The following is a 16,666-nucleotide window of genomic DNA, read 5'->3' on the forward strand; positions in this document are numbered from 1 at the left end:
TTCATCCTACTACCCTGTTGTATTTGTAACTCATGGTCACACAATCTCCTGAGAAAAGAGAGTTATGAGGAAAAAAACTTTAGCTAACTAAAAGAAAACTCTAAGTAATTCCATTGCAGGTCCTATTGAAATCAAGGGTAGGACAGTATCTTTCATGAGCTGAAATCTCTAATTACAGTTAACCATTGATTCCCATACAAAGCTTAAAACCCAAGACCGCTCTACATTGATCCCCAAAGTAAATCCATACCACCAGCATGGTGACAATGGTTTTGAATACCATTTCATGTTAACTGCACATGGAAAATCATGTTGTAACATATTATAATCTATTCTTGATTCCCTAAGTAAAAACTTGTTGTCACCTCTGTTACCATACTTTGTGCATAACTGAGGCTCAATTAACTCAACAAATTGGGCCTTCTAATATGTGTTATGTCAAAAGCCTATCACCCTGATGTCCAGCAAGCACTATTGATCTTTAAACACGTCCTGAAAACAGCCTTCCATAAATGTTCTTTCAAATGACTAACTCTCAACTTCATCTATGGAGATCCCAAAAAAAGGTGTAACCGTGCCATATCAATCAGTTCCACAGCATTTACCCCATTTAAAGTCAAGTAATACTGTTGAGTGGAGAGTTTACAGAGTAGGAATGGGCCACTTAACTCTACACTGCAGTATATTCTGCTACCACTTTGTTCCTGCTGTGTATTGCCATACACCATGTTAAAAAACAATTAAGACAGAAACTCGAGATATATAACTTTGTATCACTGCCGGCCTTAAAGTAATATTTTACAGTTATTGTTCTAATTGGTTGGGAAGAACTTGAGGAAAAAATGTGCTGAACAAAATCATGGAGCCAGGTCCAACATTTGCACAATTCTGTATATCAGGTAAATAAGCTTAGAAACACACTTCTGTCTTGTACAGTTGAATACCAATGAAAAACAAAGAGTGTTGGAAAAGCCTGAAGCCTCACAAATTCTGCATTTTTCATTCTGGGTTGTCAGAGTTTTGATGTAAGGATGCATGGGGGATCCTGGACAAGGAAAGCAGTTACAGAGGTGTGCTGTGCTTGCTTGGTGTCATTTGCAGCAACTCGTTTTATGTCTGGCCTGGTCTATCCTTCGGCCACGCGCGTAGAAGCAGGCTGTCACCGCACTCGATTAAAGGAGGCCTACCTGGGGAGATCCCAGTCGACTATCAGGTAAATGCCTCAGGTAATTCCACATTAAGTGGACTCCCTACAGTAACCCGGTAGCCTTCACCCGGCAACCCATTCATTACAATCTGCTGATTTCTTTATCAGTTTACTAATCAACTGCCCCATTTCTTCTCTGATTTACTGATTCATCATGATCTTCCCAAGCACTTCAAGCACTCTTCCCATCAACTAATTCTGATTGCCAATTGTATTCACAACCCCAAACACTGGTTTAGACTCCTTCTTTCTCCTCTTACCTCCACAACACCTGGCTTGACCTTCGACGTAACTTCTTTTCTTTCACGTACTCTGTAATAATAAGCCAGGTTATGGAAGACCTTGCGTGTGTCTGGGGTGGTCAGTAGCAGACTGACTGTGTTGCCGAGTTTCCCAGCACTGGGTGGCTCCATGCCAAACATTCAGCGGTCTTTATACAGCGTGCGGTTCCTAGCCATAATTTTATGCTACTATACTTCTCTCTCCTCTCCTCCCTTCCCACTAATTGTTATATCTAGTTGTGTAGGGCAGCAGCAGTTTTGAGGTCTCAAGTGCTTTCTCCAAAATAAACATGGTTTGTAATGACAGTCAGAACCATAATCAGAATCATGTTTATTATCACCGGCTTGTGACGTGAAATTTGTTAACTTAGCAGCAGCAGTTCAATGCAATACATAATATAGAAGAAAAAAATAATAAGAAGCAAATCTTATTCAGTATACTTTATACAGTATATGTATATTGAATAGGTTAAAAATCGTGCAAAAAACAATAATACTATATATTTTTTAGAAAGTGAGGTAGTGTCTAAGGGTTCATTTAGGAATCGGATAGCAGAGGGGAAGAAGCTGTTCCTGAATCACTGAGTGTGTGCCTTCAGGCTTCTGTACCTCCTACCTGATGGTAACAGTGAGAAAAGGGCATGCCCTGGGTGCTGGAGGTCCTTAATAACAGACGCTGCCTTTCTGAGATACCACTCCTTGAAGATGTCCTAGGTACTTTGTGGGTTAGTACCCAAGATGGAGCTGACTAAATTTACAACCATCTGCAGCTTCTTTCGGTCCTGTGCAGTAGCCCCTCCATACCAACTAGTGATGCAGCCTGTCAGAATGCTCACCACGGTACATCCATACCAGGGTACCAGGTTCTGCAACTTCTCAATCAGGATTGTGGGAATTATGGTACTAAATGCTGAGCTATAGTTAATGAACGGCATCTTGACATAGGTATTAGTGTTGTCCAGGTGGTCTAAAGCCATGTGGAGAACCATTGAGATTGCATCTGCCATTGACCTATTCTGGCGATAGGCAATTTGCCATGGGTCCAGGTCCTTGCTGAGGCACGAGTTCAGTCTAGTCATGACCAACCTCTCAAAGCATTTCATCACTGTAGATGTGAGTGCTACCAGGTGATAGCCATTAAGGCAGCTCAAATTATTCTTCTGAGGCACCGGTATAATTGTTGCCTTTTTGAAGCAAGTGGGAACATCCGCCTGTAGCGGTGAGTGGTTGAAAATGCCCTTGAATACTCCCGCCAGTTGGTTGGCACAGGTTTTCAGAGCCTTACCAGGTACTCCCTCGGGACCTTCCACCTTGCGAGGGTTCACTCTCTTTAAAGACAGCCTAACATCAGCCTCTGAGACAGAGATCACAGGATCATCAGGTGCAGCAGGGATCCCTGCAGTCATTGAAACATTTAACTAATGAAAAACAGACCAATCTAATGTGCTGTCTTACTATTGCAATTTATTTCTTATAGACCAATGGCTGTAGCTTGTGGTTCATAAATTTTCCATAAATGTAACCTATGAGTGATCTACAATTAATTCAGGAGCAGTACTCACTTCTTCACACGATGGAACCTTGTTTTCTGAGTCTTTAATTCCATCCCAAAGAGGGGATTCTTGCTTCCATGCAAAGTTTTCCAGGATTGTTTCTTCGATATAATTCAGATGCTTTACTACCTCCCTGAAAAGACCATCCTCTGCTCTTATGAGTACCTCTATCACCTATAAAAAATGGGCATTCAGTTTTAATAAAATATATAACAAAATATTCCACCGCAATGTATACCAAATAACTTCCCATTGCGGCCAGCACCCTAACTGTATCTGGCTTATTACAGTCTTTTCCACAAGCGAATAAATTCCCTATAATCAGGAATAATTTAACATTTTGTAGAACATTTCATTTAATGGTATTAATAATTTATATTAAAGACAAACATTTGGATTATCACTGAAATACTAGTGCAATACAAAAAGTTGAAGATGCAATTCTAAATCAGAAAAGAGTCTGACGAGTTTAGGTATGGAAACTGGAAACAGGATAGATTTATCTTATGAAGTTCATTTGAAAAATAAACATAAAAAAATCTTGCTTATAAATGGAAATAAATATCCATTGACAATCTAAAGCATGGCCAATATCCTCCAAACAGTTAAGGGCCCTCAACATTTTCCAGGCTGAATCATTTGTTATGACAGTTCTTTGCTTTGCCTGAGGATGAAGACATCAGATCGGCAAACTATATAGGAAGCGCTCCCTGTACTTTTAAGTGATATCTTTCTCATATTGTCAAGATCAGTTAAAATTTTTACTTTTAAGTAAATAAAGCATAATTCAAGTTATTAAGACCCCTCACATCACTGCAGATTATACCTAACAGATGCCAATCAGGAAGAAGGGCTAATACAAGAGAGAGATTACTCCATCTGATTGCTGACTCTGTGGGGGCTCAGCCAGTGGACAGTGGGGACCCTCTGGCATCTCCTATCATCTCCTTCAAGGCTCCATCAAGACTACTTTGTGAAGCTGTATTTTAATCAGGCTTCTATTTATCAGGGAAGAATATTGCTGGGAATCTGTGCTAACTTCAAAACCATTTTAACGTGGTGCTCAGACAAGACATTAAGTGAGTTAAACCCAATGAGCAGCCAGAGTCAGTTGTGGTTAAAAGGAGAAATTCCTAAAAGGAGCACTGCTTTATTTATAACATGCTGAGTAAAAAGTCAGGGAACCGGGGTATCTATATAATGCTGCTGAGATACATCCCAGGATGCGCTGGGACGCAACAGGTGATGTAACCTGACATGTCTTCAACACCTGAAACTGGGGCTATCTACATAGCATCGAGTTTAGAGTAGAGAATACCACAGTACCAATCAGGAAGGAAGAACACATCTTGATTATAAAAATAATAAATAGATAATTACCATAATAAACACAGACTCTTTCTTCAAGACGTTACCCAAAGGTAAAATCTTGGGTTTCTTTGTGGAGCATTAATTTAAGAAGGAAAATAAATATTGATTACCTTGTAAAAATGATAGGATGGAAGGTCATAGATATCAATGATCCACGAAAAATCTCCTGGTGGTTTATAGGAAAAGATAACTATTTCAAGGCAGCAAGCCAGAAGAGACCGATGGAATATATCTTGTTCCAATATTCCCTGTGTGAGGACAACAAGGGGAGATTTGATAATGGTATACAAAATTACAGTACAGATAGGGTAAATGCAAGCAGGCTTTTTCCACTGAGGTTGGGTGAGATGAGAACTATAGATCATAGGTTAAGGATGAAAGATGAAATATTTAAGCGGAAACTGAGGGGGAATGTCTTCAATCAGAGAGTGGTACAAGTGTGGAACCAGCTGCCAGCGGAATCAGTGGATGTGGGTTCAATTGCAATGTTTAAGAGAAATTTGGATAAGTGCATGGATGAGAGGGGTATTGAGGGGTATGGTCTAGGTGTGGGTCGATAGGACTGGGCAGAATAATAGCTTAGGATGGACAGGATGGTCCAAAGAGCACGCTTCCATGCTGTAGTGTTCTATGATTCTAATATGAGTTTGCCATAGTCTACTGAAGATAAACCACAAACATTGAGCATTGGATTGATTCCTCATTGTACAAATCACAGTCTGCAGTTTGCCTACCAGGAGCACATTGGAGGTGACGATGCTGTCATCTACCTTCTGAATAGAGCCTACTCCCATTTGGATAAGCAGGGCAGCACTGTGAGGACCATGTTTTTTTGATTACTCAAGTACCTTCAATACAATAAAGCCCTCACTGCTCGGGGAAAAAGCTCTAAGCAGCAATGGGGCTCCAAAGGGGACGATATTGGCTCCCTTCCTGTTTACCATGTATACCTCACCTCGGATTTTAGATACAACACTGAGTCATGTCATCTGCAGAAATTCTCTGATGACGCAGCAATAGTTGGATGTATTAAGGGAAGATGGGAGGATGAATACAGGGCTCTGGTGGAGGATTTTGTCAAATGGTGTAAGCTGAATCATCTGCAGCTCAACATCAGTAAGACGGAGGAAATTATGATGGACTTTAGGAAGACTAAGCCTGCACTGCTTCCTGTCACTATTGATGGTGAGGACGCGGATGTGGTGAGGACCTACAAGTACCTGGGGGCGCACCTGGATGACAGACTTGAGTGGAGCACCAACACAGAGGCTGTGTACAAGAAGGGCCAGAGTCGCCTCTACTTCCTGAGAAGACTGAGGTCCTTTAGAGTATGCAGGCCTCTCCTTCACATGTTCTATCAGTCTGTTATTGCCAGTACAATCTTCTCTGCGGTGGTGTGCTGGGGCAATGGCATTAATACGGGTGATGTCAACAGGCTCAATAAACTGACTAGAAAGGCTGGCTCTGTTATAGGAGTCAAACTGGACACACTGGAGGCTGTGGTAGAACAAAGGACCCTATGGAAAATCCTGGAAATTCTGGACAATGTTTCTGACCCTCTGCACGCCACCTTGACTGAACAGAGAAGCATTTTTAGTAATAGACTAAGACAACTGTGCTGCTCCAAAGAGCGCTATATGAGGTCATTCTTACCCTCGGCCATTCGGCTCTATAATGAGTCAACCTATAGCCGAGGAAGTGATGACCCCTCCCCCCTATCAGACTTTTTGAGGTAACTTATTTTTATTGTTTCTTACTTCTCTTCTAATATTGGTATATATGTGTATCTTTGCACTTGTAATGCTACTGTGACAATGTAATTTCCTTTGGGATCAATAAAGTATCTATCTATCTACAATTTTTTTGAAATTTTCCAGTCCACCCTTTATGGGAGTTCTATCTCATGGTAGTTTATTTCTTGTAGCTATTCTTTATAACTATGATATTATTTTCATTAAGCAATCGTTGAACTAACTCATTTGTGGTAAAAAGGATGCAAAAAAAGCAAAATGCTTTTTTTTACAAAATGCGTAAAAACACCAATCCAGAATCAGAACAACGAACTGCTTTTTAAAAATGATGCAACTTCTTTATGTCCATTTTAAATGAAGGAGAAACTGTCACAGTTTCCAAACTTCAAAAGGTAACAGGCTTGACTTTATACTTTCACTGAAATTTTACTCCAGCTTTAGAGTATGTATCAGTAAGTAGTGCCTATAACCTACTTGGAGTATCCAAAGAAATGGTATCAAATGAAGGTGGCAGCCAAAGGACCTACTGTTCTGTAATAACATTTAAAATGGACCAAGTTGTTGAAGTGCCTGCCAATAGCCAAATCATTACGTACAAAATTAAAAAGTACTGCAAAATGACAAAGGCAAAAGAGAATTGAAACTCAATTAACATTTTGATATGCTCCTGGTGGGCAAACTATCTGAAAAGCACTCACAATTTGTGTAACAGTTCAATCTAAAGTTGATACTTTTGTGATATTAACACAATAGTAGTAATGTCCAAATTTAACTTCAAAAATATATTAATTTATACTTACAGTCAGATCTATTTCTCCTAACCTTCTCCTTTCTTGCTCAATCACTGCTTCTAAAACTTTGTAGTACAGAATCTCTGCTAGCCGAAGGCGTTTAGTGGCATAGTCTGTGTATAAAACATGTATCTTAACAACTCTATTTTGCACCATTGAAAGCAATTCCTAATACATAATTTACAACAGAAATATAAAAACTTGTTTCTTAATAATACTATAATGAAAACTGTTTCACTCTCAGTTATTTGAAAATCGAAGCAACTACACAGATTATGACACAACATATCATGACTTGGAGGAAGATGGGATGTAATGAATACTATTACATCCCATCATTTTTAACATGGAATAATGCACTAACTATACAATGTAATGAAAAGTGCAATTGGTAAGCACAGTCTTCCAGAAATATGTTCTGCACCATTTCTACTAACCTATTGAGAATCCGGAGTGATCCTTGGTGGATTGTGTGTAATGATGACAGAATATTTCACCCATCTCCTGAACTCTGTTCTGGACAGACTGTGTAGGATCTCTGGAGCAAGACCTGATGGAAAAGTATACACAACATCATCCTCTGAGCAACTGCCTTTTGAAATAATTTCCAGTTTCAATCAAAAACAGACCGGTCCAAACCATCTATCCATTCTTTCCCTAACTCTCTTCTATCAATCCCTTGAACTTTGTTTTCTAGGCATATGCTCTAAAAACTTATATTCTACATTCCACTGTCAATCAACTAATATAAGATCATTTAATCATGTATGCTCAGATAAAAAGGGGAGGGGAGGGAACGTCGAGTCAGACCATGAGAAGCCTGCGTCGGGCACTTTTATGCCTTACAAGGTGCAGACTGGAAGTCTGTGTGGGGCTCCACTCCTCGCACAGACACTAGAGCAATGTGTGGTTAAGTGCCTTGCTCAAGGACACAAACACGCTGCCACAGCTGAGGCTCGAACTAGCGACCTTCAGATCACTAGACGAAAGCCTAAATAAAAAAGATAAAAAAGAACTTGGAATTATCTTGATCTTTTATATCCATATGAATTTTGCAAACCTCTTTTTGTCCACTGAATTACCTTTGCCCAAGAGATAAGATTCAAAGCAGATATCCAGTTTATCAACAAAGTGGATTACTTTTCATCTCCATGATACACCATCTCCACCTCACCTCAGCTTATCTAACGCTTAGATCTTCACTTGTCTAATTTTTATTTTAAAGTTCAGAGGTTTTTACTGTAAACTTGAGCTCAAACAAAACCCTCTTGCCCTCATCAGGTTCTATTCATCCTTCACCTCTAAATTCAATGATCTATGGTGGTGCTCAAAGTGACAATATTCAGATCCTGTTTTCAGCTTTACTCTATGACAGAGGTATTCAACCTGGTGACCACCGACTCACTTGCTTAATGGTACTGGTCCATGGAATAAAAATGGTTGGGAACCCCTGCTCTGTGACATTGTCCCCTTTACAATGAAACCTTAATAAACCTAAAATTCTCTGAGATGTCTCTGCTTCTTAAAGCTTAAATTTTTGCACCTCCCTGTTTTTAATCACTTTACTACATTTGTCATGCTGCCAACTGTTATGGTCCTAAACTTTGCAACTCCCTCCCAAAATCTCTTCATTCTATTTTCTTGCTGCATTTCAAAGGCAGAGACAGATAGGTTCTTGATTAGCCAGGGCATCAAAGGGTATGGGGAGAAGGCAGGAGAATGGGAATGACTGGAAGAATTGGATCAGCCCATGGTTGATTGGTGAAGCAGACTCCGCGGGCAGAATGACCTATTTCTGCTCCTATATCTTATGGTCTTATTTCATTCTGCTCCATTGATGTACTTCCTGAAACCTAGCTTGGCAACTAAGCTTTTGGACATCTGTCCCCAATATCTCCTTCATTTGCTAACCTTCCTCTAGAATCCCACAGGAACAGGTTAGGATGTTAAAGGATCTGAATCAAATAGATATAACTGCTAACAACAGGAATTCTGCAGATGCTGGAAATTCAAGCAACACACATAAAAGTTGCTGGTGAACGCAGCAGGCCAGGCAGCATCTGTAGGAAGAGGTGCAGTCGACGTTTCAGGCCGAGACCCTTCGTCAGGACTAACTTCCTTCAGTTAGTCCTGACCAAGGGTCTCAGCCTGAAACGTCGACTGCACCTCTTCCTACAGATGCTGCCTGGCCTGCTGCATTCACCAGCAACTTTTATTTATAGATATAACTGCTGCTGAGGTTTAATCATGGTTCACAAGTAAACATGATAAAATTGTAAAAATTACATATTACATCGCTCAGAAACAATTCAAGCAACGATTGTTTAATCTATTTTTAGCACCGATGGTCAAGAGATAAATATTAATCATTACACCTTTACAGCTAGTTGCATATATCATTCTGGGATTGCTTATATCATTTAGACAAGTTCTTGATGCAATTCTGAATCATAAAGACAGCAGATCTAACACAAAACTCTATTAATATAAGCATCAGTACAGAAGGCTTTGAATTTACAGCCTTTGAACACAAAATTTGCAACATCTTCTGCATGGATGTAAATTTAGAATCTTCAAGAATATCAATTACTTTTATGTCAGGAAAACTTCAACGTGACTGTGAGAGATAGTCTTTGCTGCAGTATGCAACTGTAATCTGGAATGCTCTGCCTGTCAATGTGACAGTATTAGATAAAATTGTGGCCACCAAAAGGGAATTTAATAAATACACGGAACAGAAAAACTTGCAAGACTGGGATGAATTAGAAGATTGCTTTGGTGGAGAACCAGAGTAGGCACAATAGGCCGAATGGCCTCGTACTGTGATGTATCTATTCTACAATGCTGTATGACTTTACCAACTTTGGTCTGCATCAAATCACAGAAATGTCTCAGTTACCTCCACACTTGCCTAAAATCTTGAAACACACTTTTTTTCTCGCTTTTCTAATGCCGAAGAGTCCTTGATCTTAAACACTAACTTAGTTTTACTTGCCATTTCTTTCTGCCTGATCTGCCAAATACTTCCAGCACTTTCTTGTTTTTCTTATGATTAAACATGATTGGGTTGTGCATGCCCAATTATGGGCAGCTTCAGAGCACTACAGTCTAGTTTTCTCCAGCAGTGCTCTGTAGAAAATGAAACCAGACACAGGAGGTAACACAGAAGGAACTTGTCCTGGGTAAAGGAGTGTTGCACTAGGAATAATCTCATAAGTGCACAACGCAGGAGGGCCACGAAGGAATCATCTCAGTGAGTTTACTAACTGAAACAACCACAAAGTTTACTCCAGAAACAAAATAATTTTCCTTTGTATTTAAAAGGAGTACCTTCCTTTTGCACACAATTGTTTACTTTTGGAAATAAGGGATGAAATTTAGTTTTTATCAGGTTACAAAAAGCAACAGCTGATTTTCCTCCCTATATAACCTATCCAGTTTTTCTTTCCACTGAAGTCAATAGACAGGGTACGGAAGGAGAAACCCAGCCCCTATTATCAAGTTTGCACAACCATTGACGTTGAATCTTAGTACAATGAGCCATCTTTCTTTAGAGTATTTATAAGGAGATCAATTACTTATACTGGCGATTGGAGATAATCTGGGAAAGGTCAAAAGAGTTTTCAGTTTTTCAGAAGCTGACATTTTGCAAAGTGTTTTCAACTAGAAATTACATTACCGAAGGGTGAAATTCCTCTCTTCCATTGTTGAATTTGCTATCTCATAGCATCCTACAGTCAAAGCAAATTGAAGAGTCCAGATCCTAGATTGGCTCAAAACTGCAAAAGCTTTCAATTATATTAGCAGCCCTACTGCTGGAACCATCACTGCTTATGAATGAGCTCCTTCACCTTTAAGGTCAAGTATCCAAAAGCACGTTTCTGTTCTTTTTGCTTCTTATGTTACAACTTCTCTACATTCTTAGAACTCATTTGCTCTTTACCATTCTTTCCTATTAACTGTGACTAGGTCATAATTATATAGTATTGTAAATGCTACCAATCCATGCAGCTACTTCAGATAACACCTTGTAAAATCAGAGAATAGTTTCTACTTCAGGCTGAAGGTTTTGAGATCTGTTGCAATATATGATAATTGGCTGAAATATTATGCACAGATCTACTTCAATATAATGCACCTCATTATATTATGGTTTCAGATGAGCCTACGATTTTACCATGCTAGCTGTTGCAGTGTGTAATTTATTTGTGGTTAAAGGAAGGTAGGGATATTCCCAGTAGAATGTAACGTACCTTCATTTATGAAAGTCTCGCATCGGCAGTACTGAGAAAGGAGCAATGGATTTTGGAATCAGATCAGTATTCAGTATTGGGGATCTGTTTTACAAATTGTAGCTCTGGGATGCAGCAATGGAGATTGACTGGGGAGAATGGGGCAGCAAAACAGCAAATTTCATGACATACATCAGTGATAATAATTCTGATTCTGATTCTGGACATGCATGACATTTGTGTAAACAGAAGATTCATGTTTGCTTCTCTTGCTATTTTGTTTATAAATCAGGTTATAATTCACTGATAACCAACACAGGCACACCTCAAGGTTGTGTGCTTAGCTCACTGCTCTGCGCTCATTATGCTTTTGACTGTGTGGCAACCACAGCCAGAAACATCATCTATAAATTCGCAAAGGGTAGAAAATGTGTTAGTAAAATCTCAGATGGCGACGAGAAGGCATACAGGAGTGAGCGGAGTCACAACAACAATCTCGCACTCATCCTCGGCAAGACTGAAGCATTCATTATGGACTTCAGGAAAGGGAAGTAGGAAAAACACTTACCAGTCCTCACTGGGGGGTCAGCAGTGGAAAGGATGACTGCCTTAAGCTTCTGGGTGTCAACATCTCGTGGGCCTAACACATTGATGCGGTCACAAAGAAGGCACACCAGCAGCTCTACTTCATTAGCAGTTTGAGGATATTTGTTGTGTCACTAAAGACTCCTGCACATTTCTATAGATATGTGGTGGAGAGCATTCTGACTGGTTACATCACAGCCTGGTGTGCAGCCTCCAGTGCACAATATCACGAGAGATTGCAAAGTGTGGTAGACTCATCCAGCTCCATCATGGGCACGACCTTTCCCATCACCAAATACATCTTCAAACGTTAGTGCCTCAGGAAGACAGCATCCATCATTAAGGGCCCTCACCGTCTGGAACATACTCTCTTCTCATTACTACCATCAAGGAGAAGGTACAGGAGCCTGAGGTTCCATTCATGAACAGCTTCTTTCCAATCACCATCAGATTTCTGAATGGTGCATGAACACCACCTCATTATTCCTTTTTTTTGTACTATATATTTATTTCATCATTTATAGTAATTTTATGTCTCTGCACTGTACTGCTGCCACAAAAAATAACCAATTTCACATCATACAAGACAAAAGTGATTTTCAGTCTCAAGTTGTTCCACAGCACCCACAGTATACAATATTGAGGCTGTGCAGTACTAAAGTGCCTTGTACAAGTATTCAGCCCCCAACCCTTTGTTCCCATAAATGAATATTACAACCAAGAATTTTGATCAGAGTAGAATCCAAAAAACAGGAAAAATTGTAAAGCATGAAACACTAAAAATTAAAAACCTGGAATGTCATTAGTTCAAAAGTATTCATCCGTCTTAGCTCAGTAAGGTGATCCTCCAATTTTCTGCATCAACAAATTGGGTGAGTTGTTAAGGTATTACACAGTATTGCGCCCGAGGAAAGTTAGCCTAATAATTACAAAAGGATGAATGCTTTTTCAACCTCACAATTTTGGTTGTTAATTTTTAGTAAACTGTTGACAGGTTTTGGAAATTTTCTTTGATTTGACATGATGCACAATGTTTTTTTAGATTAGCTCAAAAATCCTACTTTAAAATATTTTACATTTATGAAAATGAGATAGTAAATATGAAAATAGTTGAGAATAGTTGTGTGGGCTGAATAATTTTTAAGGCACTGTATTATTTTAAAGACATCTCAACCCTTACAGAAGTACATTGAGATAGTGAACGAATAGCTGGTCATCTATAATTACAGGAATCAGATTATGTATGACTTTTGATTGTATTTCTTAAATATTCTTATCAAATATTAATGGAGATGCACATTATCTATGATTATTTCTGAACACCTACCATTGCCTGAAAGGAGACATTCTCAACTTCAACACAGAGCTCACCTGAAAATCTGTAATAATTTTTCACTTGGAGCATTTTTCAACCCAGTTAGCATGGCATGAAGACGACTAACACACTGCGTAGCGGAGGATATGGGAGTCATACACAAGTTACTCTCCTTTATGTACTTCCGAGCAGTAAGTGGTGTTGAAACTGTGAGTGCCCTAGTCTGGTGAAGAAAATAAATGATATGATTATAGCCTTTTCCTCTTGTGATTATTCCACACTGAAGTGTGCAGGTACACAAATACCAGAATTGTGTCTAGTTCAAATAGCTTAAGAACAAATTCAATGAATTTTTATCTTGATAACTTTTATAATCTGGGTCTAAAATTATGTTTAAAAGCTTATTTTCTAATGGCGTATATTGGTAGGAAGCCTTACTTGTTAATAATTGAGAAAACAAATATACCCTGCTTTATTTTGTGACCATTAATTTAACTGATTGTAACTTAATACAAATCTCTGCATTGCAATCTAATTCTTCAATCAATGAGGACCTGAAAATCCAGAAAAGATCATTCAAAGTCTGGATTGTGCTTGACCCATGCAAAGCATTCACTGCCTGTGAGAGACCAGCTGTTGAACTTTAGTGATTATATGGCTCTCGACATCTGAGGCCTTACAGTTAGGGCTGTTCCATGAGCCATAAAAGGATGGATGTGTGGACTAGGAACCTTTGTCTTACCTCTAACAAATATCATACTCTGTATTGCAGTACACAGATGCGCAAAAAAAAACATTAACAGACATGCAGAAGCTAACCAGCAATTGCATTTAATTGCTAACTTGTAGCCATCAATACCATCCAATTTGTTACTTCACTAAACAAAAGTCCAAAGGCCACTCTGTATTTATGTTGTTACCACCCTATTCTTGTTACTAGTTTATGTTCTGGAGAATTGTCCCCTTGATTTCAGCAGTTCAAGTAAATAATATTAGTTAAAATGCTAACCTCCTCGGTAAGGCTTACATTCACACTTTTCATCTCACGTTGAACATGCAGGCAAAACATTAACAACATTAAGCTATGTTTACTGCAGTGTCTTGGATTGGTGCTAAGGACATAGTTCAGCTACTATACTATTCCTTAGCATCATAATAACTACCTGAATGAAATAACCTGTCTGCAATTTGGCTTCGCCAGCTACTGCCAGCAGTAACAGTGCAGAATAAAATTTTGTTTTAAATCTACTAAAATCATCAAATAAAAATGTAATCAAATAATTACTTTTGCTTTAAAAAGTTGCCACAGCTTTATAACAGTTATCATTGTTTATATCTGATGCAGCAATGTTGGCAGGAAGCCCCCACCGACCAGCCACACTCAAGAAATCAAATTACCATTTACTCGGGAGATAGGCTCAGGTACCCCTGTTAGCAGAGTTTTAAAAATACGAGTGCTATTTCCTTGGGTAGAAATTCTGACTGCTCTCAGGAGCCTAACATTCTTAAGGATCTGAGCTGGAAGTATTGCATGAACAACCAAGCTTCCTGATCTTCACAGGATCCAAGATGTCAATAAACTGCTGTGTCCAGTTCAGCTGAGCAAATAGAGATTTGACATGGACATTCAGACTGGAACAGATGGCCATGAGGAACATTTTAAGTTGGTATGAGCAGCTATGGCAAATGTGCTCTAAGAAAGACACATGTACTGTGGCATGTGTACCCAGCAGCTAATTTATGTAAATCATCCAAGAAGGATTTTCATCCATGGCTCATAATCTTTAAACCAGCATTTATTGCAACAGAGTAGCAAGCATCACTTCTCACAATCAAATACATATTTAATATAATACTATAAGATTTGTTATATGTCCAGCTGTAGCTTGTTCCTGAATTCTTATAACAAGCAAGCTTTGTCTTGTGATGCATAATTCCATTTTCAAGCTTGTTTTGTACTCTTTGGACTTACTGAGTGAAGACGTATCTTGTTTCAGACAATGCAAGAGTCCAAAACTTTATGAGATCTGTAACTGGTGCCAATGAAGAACAAAAAGGAATTCACAAGGCTTTGGTCTCTGTTTGCAAGCTAAAACTACAAGATCCCTGCTAGCCACGTAAAAGATATCCTTAAATGTTGATAATGCAGTTTGATCTCCAAAATGCACCTTGTCAAAAAGTAGTAGCCCAGTCAAAATCTCTTTGTCTCTTCTACCTGACGGACATCGAGTGGCTTAACATCTCAATAACAAAATAAACATTAAAATTTAACATGAATATTTTAATATTACTAATATTCCACAATTTGAGTGTAACCCACTACAGTGGTGTCCAATGCACAAGGACACATTCTGATCACAAGATAAACCAAATACTTTGCTTGTTGTAACTTGAAGTGGTTCTGTGCATTTATATTGCACACAGAAATGTCTCACTACTGCCCTCTAGCAATATTTCCATCTATAAAAGTACTTTTCTCCTTCAGTATTTGTTAAATGGAGTTTCAAAAGAGGATAGTACAATGAGATCTGGGTGTCCTTGTTCATCATTCACTGAAAGTAAGCATACAGGTACATTAGGCAGTGAAGAAAGCTAATGGCATGTTGGCCTTCATAAGAAGGGGAGTTGAGTATAGGAGCAAAGAGGTCCTTCTGCAGTTGTACAAGGCCCTGGTGAGACCCCACCTGGAGTATTGTGTGCAGTTTTGGTCTCCAAATTTGAGGAGGGACATTCTTGCTATGGAGGGAGTGCAGCGTAGGTTAATTCCAGGGATGGCAGGAATGTCTTATGTCGAGAGATTGGAGTGACTGGGCTTGTATACACTGGAATTTAGAAGGATGAGAGGGGATCTGATTGAAACGTATAAGATTATTAAGGGATTGGACGCGCTAGAGGCAGGAAACATGTTCCTGATGTTGGGGGAGTCCAGAACCAGAGGCCACAGTTTAAGAATAAGAGGTAGACCATTTAGAACGGAGTTGAGGAAAAACTTTTTCACACAGAGGGTTGTGGATCTGTGGAATGCTCTGCCTCAGAAGGCAGTGGAGGCCAGTTCTCTAGATTCTTTAAGAAAGAGTTAGATAGAGCTCTTAAAGATAGCGGAGTCAAGGAATATGGGGAGAAGGCAGGAACAGGGTACTGATTGTGGATGATCAGCCATGATCACAGTGAATGGCAGTGTTGGCTTGAAGGGCCGAATGGCCTACTCCTGCACCTATTGTCTATTGTCTATTGTTTATAAATCAATATCCTTCAGTAGAGAGAGCACTTTATGGAACAACATTTCTTTATAGCTTTACAGTATATTTGCAAAACTATTCCAGCATGATACCTGTAGAATGGTTGAAAAAGGCATATACCATGTCCGAATCTTGCCTGTTTCAAACCCACCCACAACAGAAGTGGCCTGATGTTCAAGTTCCTAAGGTGGTCCCCTTAAAACTTAAATAGTAAACTCAGACATTAATTCTGGAAAAATGTCAAACTTTACCCTCACTTAAAAAGTGATAAGGTCACAGGTTACTGACTTAGGCACTTAAGATTTTTCTCTACTTGTACAGAGATTAATTATTGTATCCAT

General features: G+C 39.1%; 1 protein-coding gene across 4 annotated transcripts in view; it reads right to left on the reverse strand.

The window, feature by feature from the left end:
- The window catches only part of rbl2 (retinoblastoma-like 2 (p130)), a 129,358-nt gene that overhangs the window by 40,313 nt on the left and 72,379 nt on the right, over positions 1-16,666 (reverse strand). For all 4 annotated transcript variants that reach the window (XM_072279571.1, XM_072279570.1, XM_072279572.1 and 1 more), the window contains 5 exons: positions 13,143-13,309; positions 7,392-7,504; positions 6,964-7,067; positions 4,523-4,660; positions 3,051-3,215 (listed from right to left, as the gene is read on the reverse strand). In XM_072279571.1, the coding sequence (XP_072135672.1) occupies positions 3,051-3,215; positions 4,523-4,660; positions 6,964-7,067; positions 7,392-7,504; positions 13,143-13,309 (687 nt within the window). The remainder of the gene's footprint in view (positions 1-3,050; positions 3,216-4,522; positions 4,661-6,963; positions 7,068-7,391; positions 7,505-13,142; positions 13,310-16,666) is intronic.

This window comes from Mobula birostris, chromosome 15 (genome assembly GCF_030028105.1).
Source record: "Mobula birostris isolate sMobBir1 chromosome 15, sMobBir1.hap1, whole genome shotgun sequence".
Lineage (NCBI taxonomy): Eukaryota > Metazoa > Chordata > Chondrichthyes > Myliobatiformes > Myliobatidae > Mobula > Mobula birostris.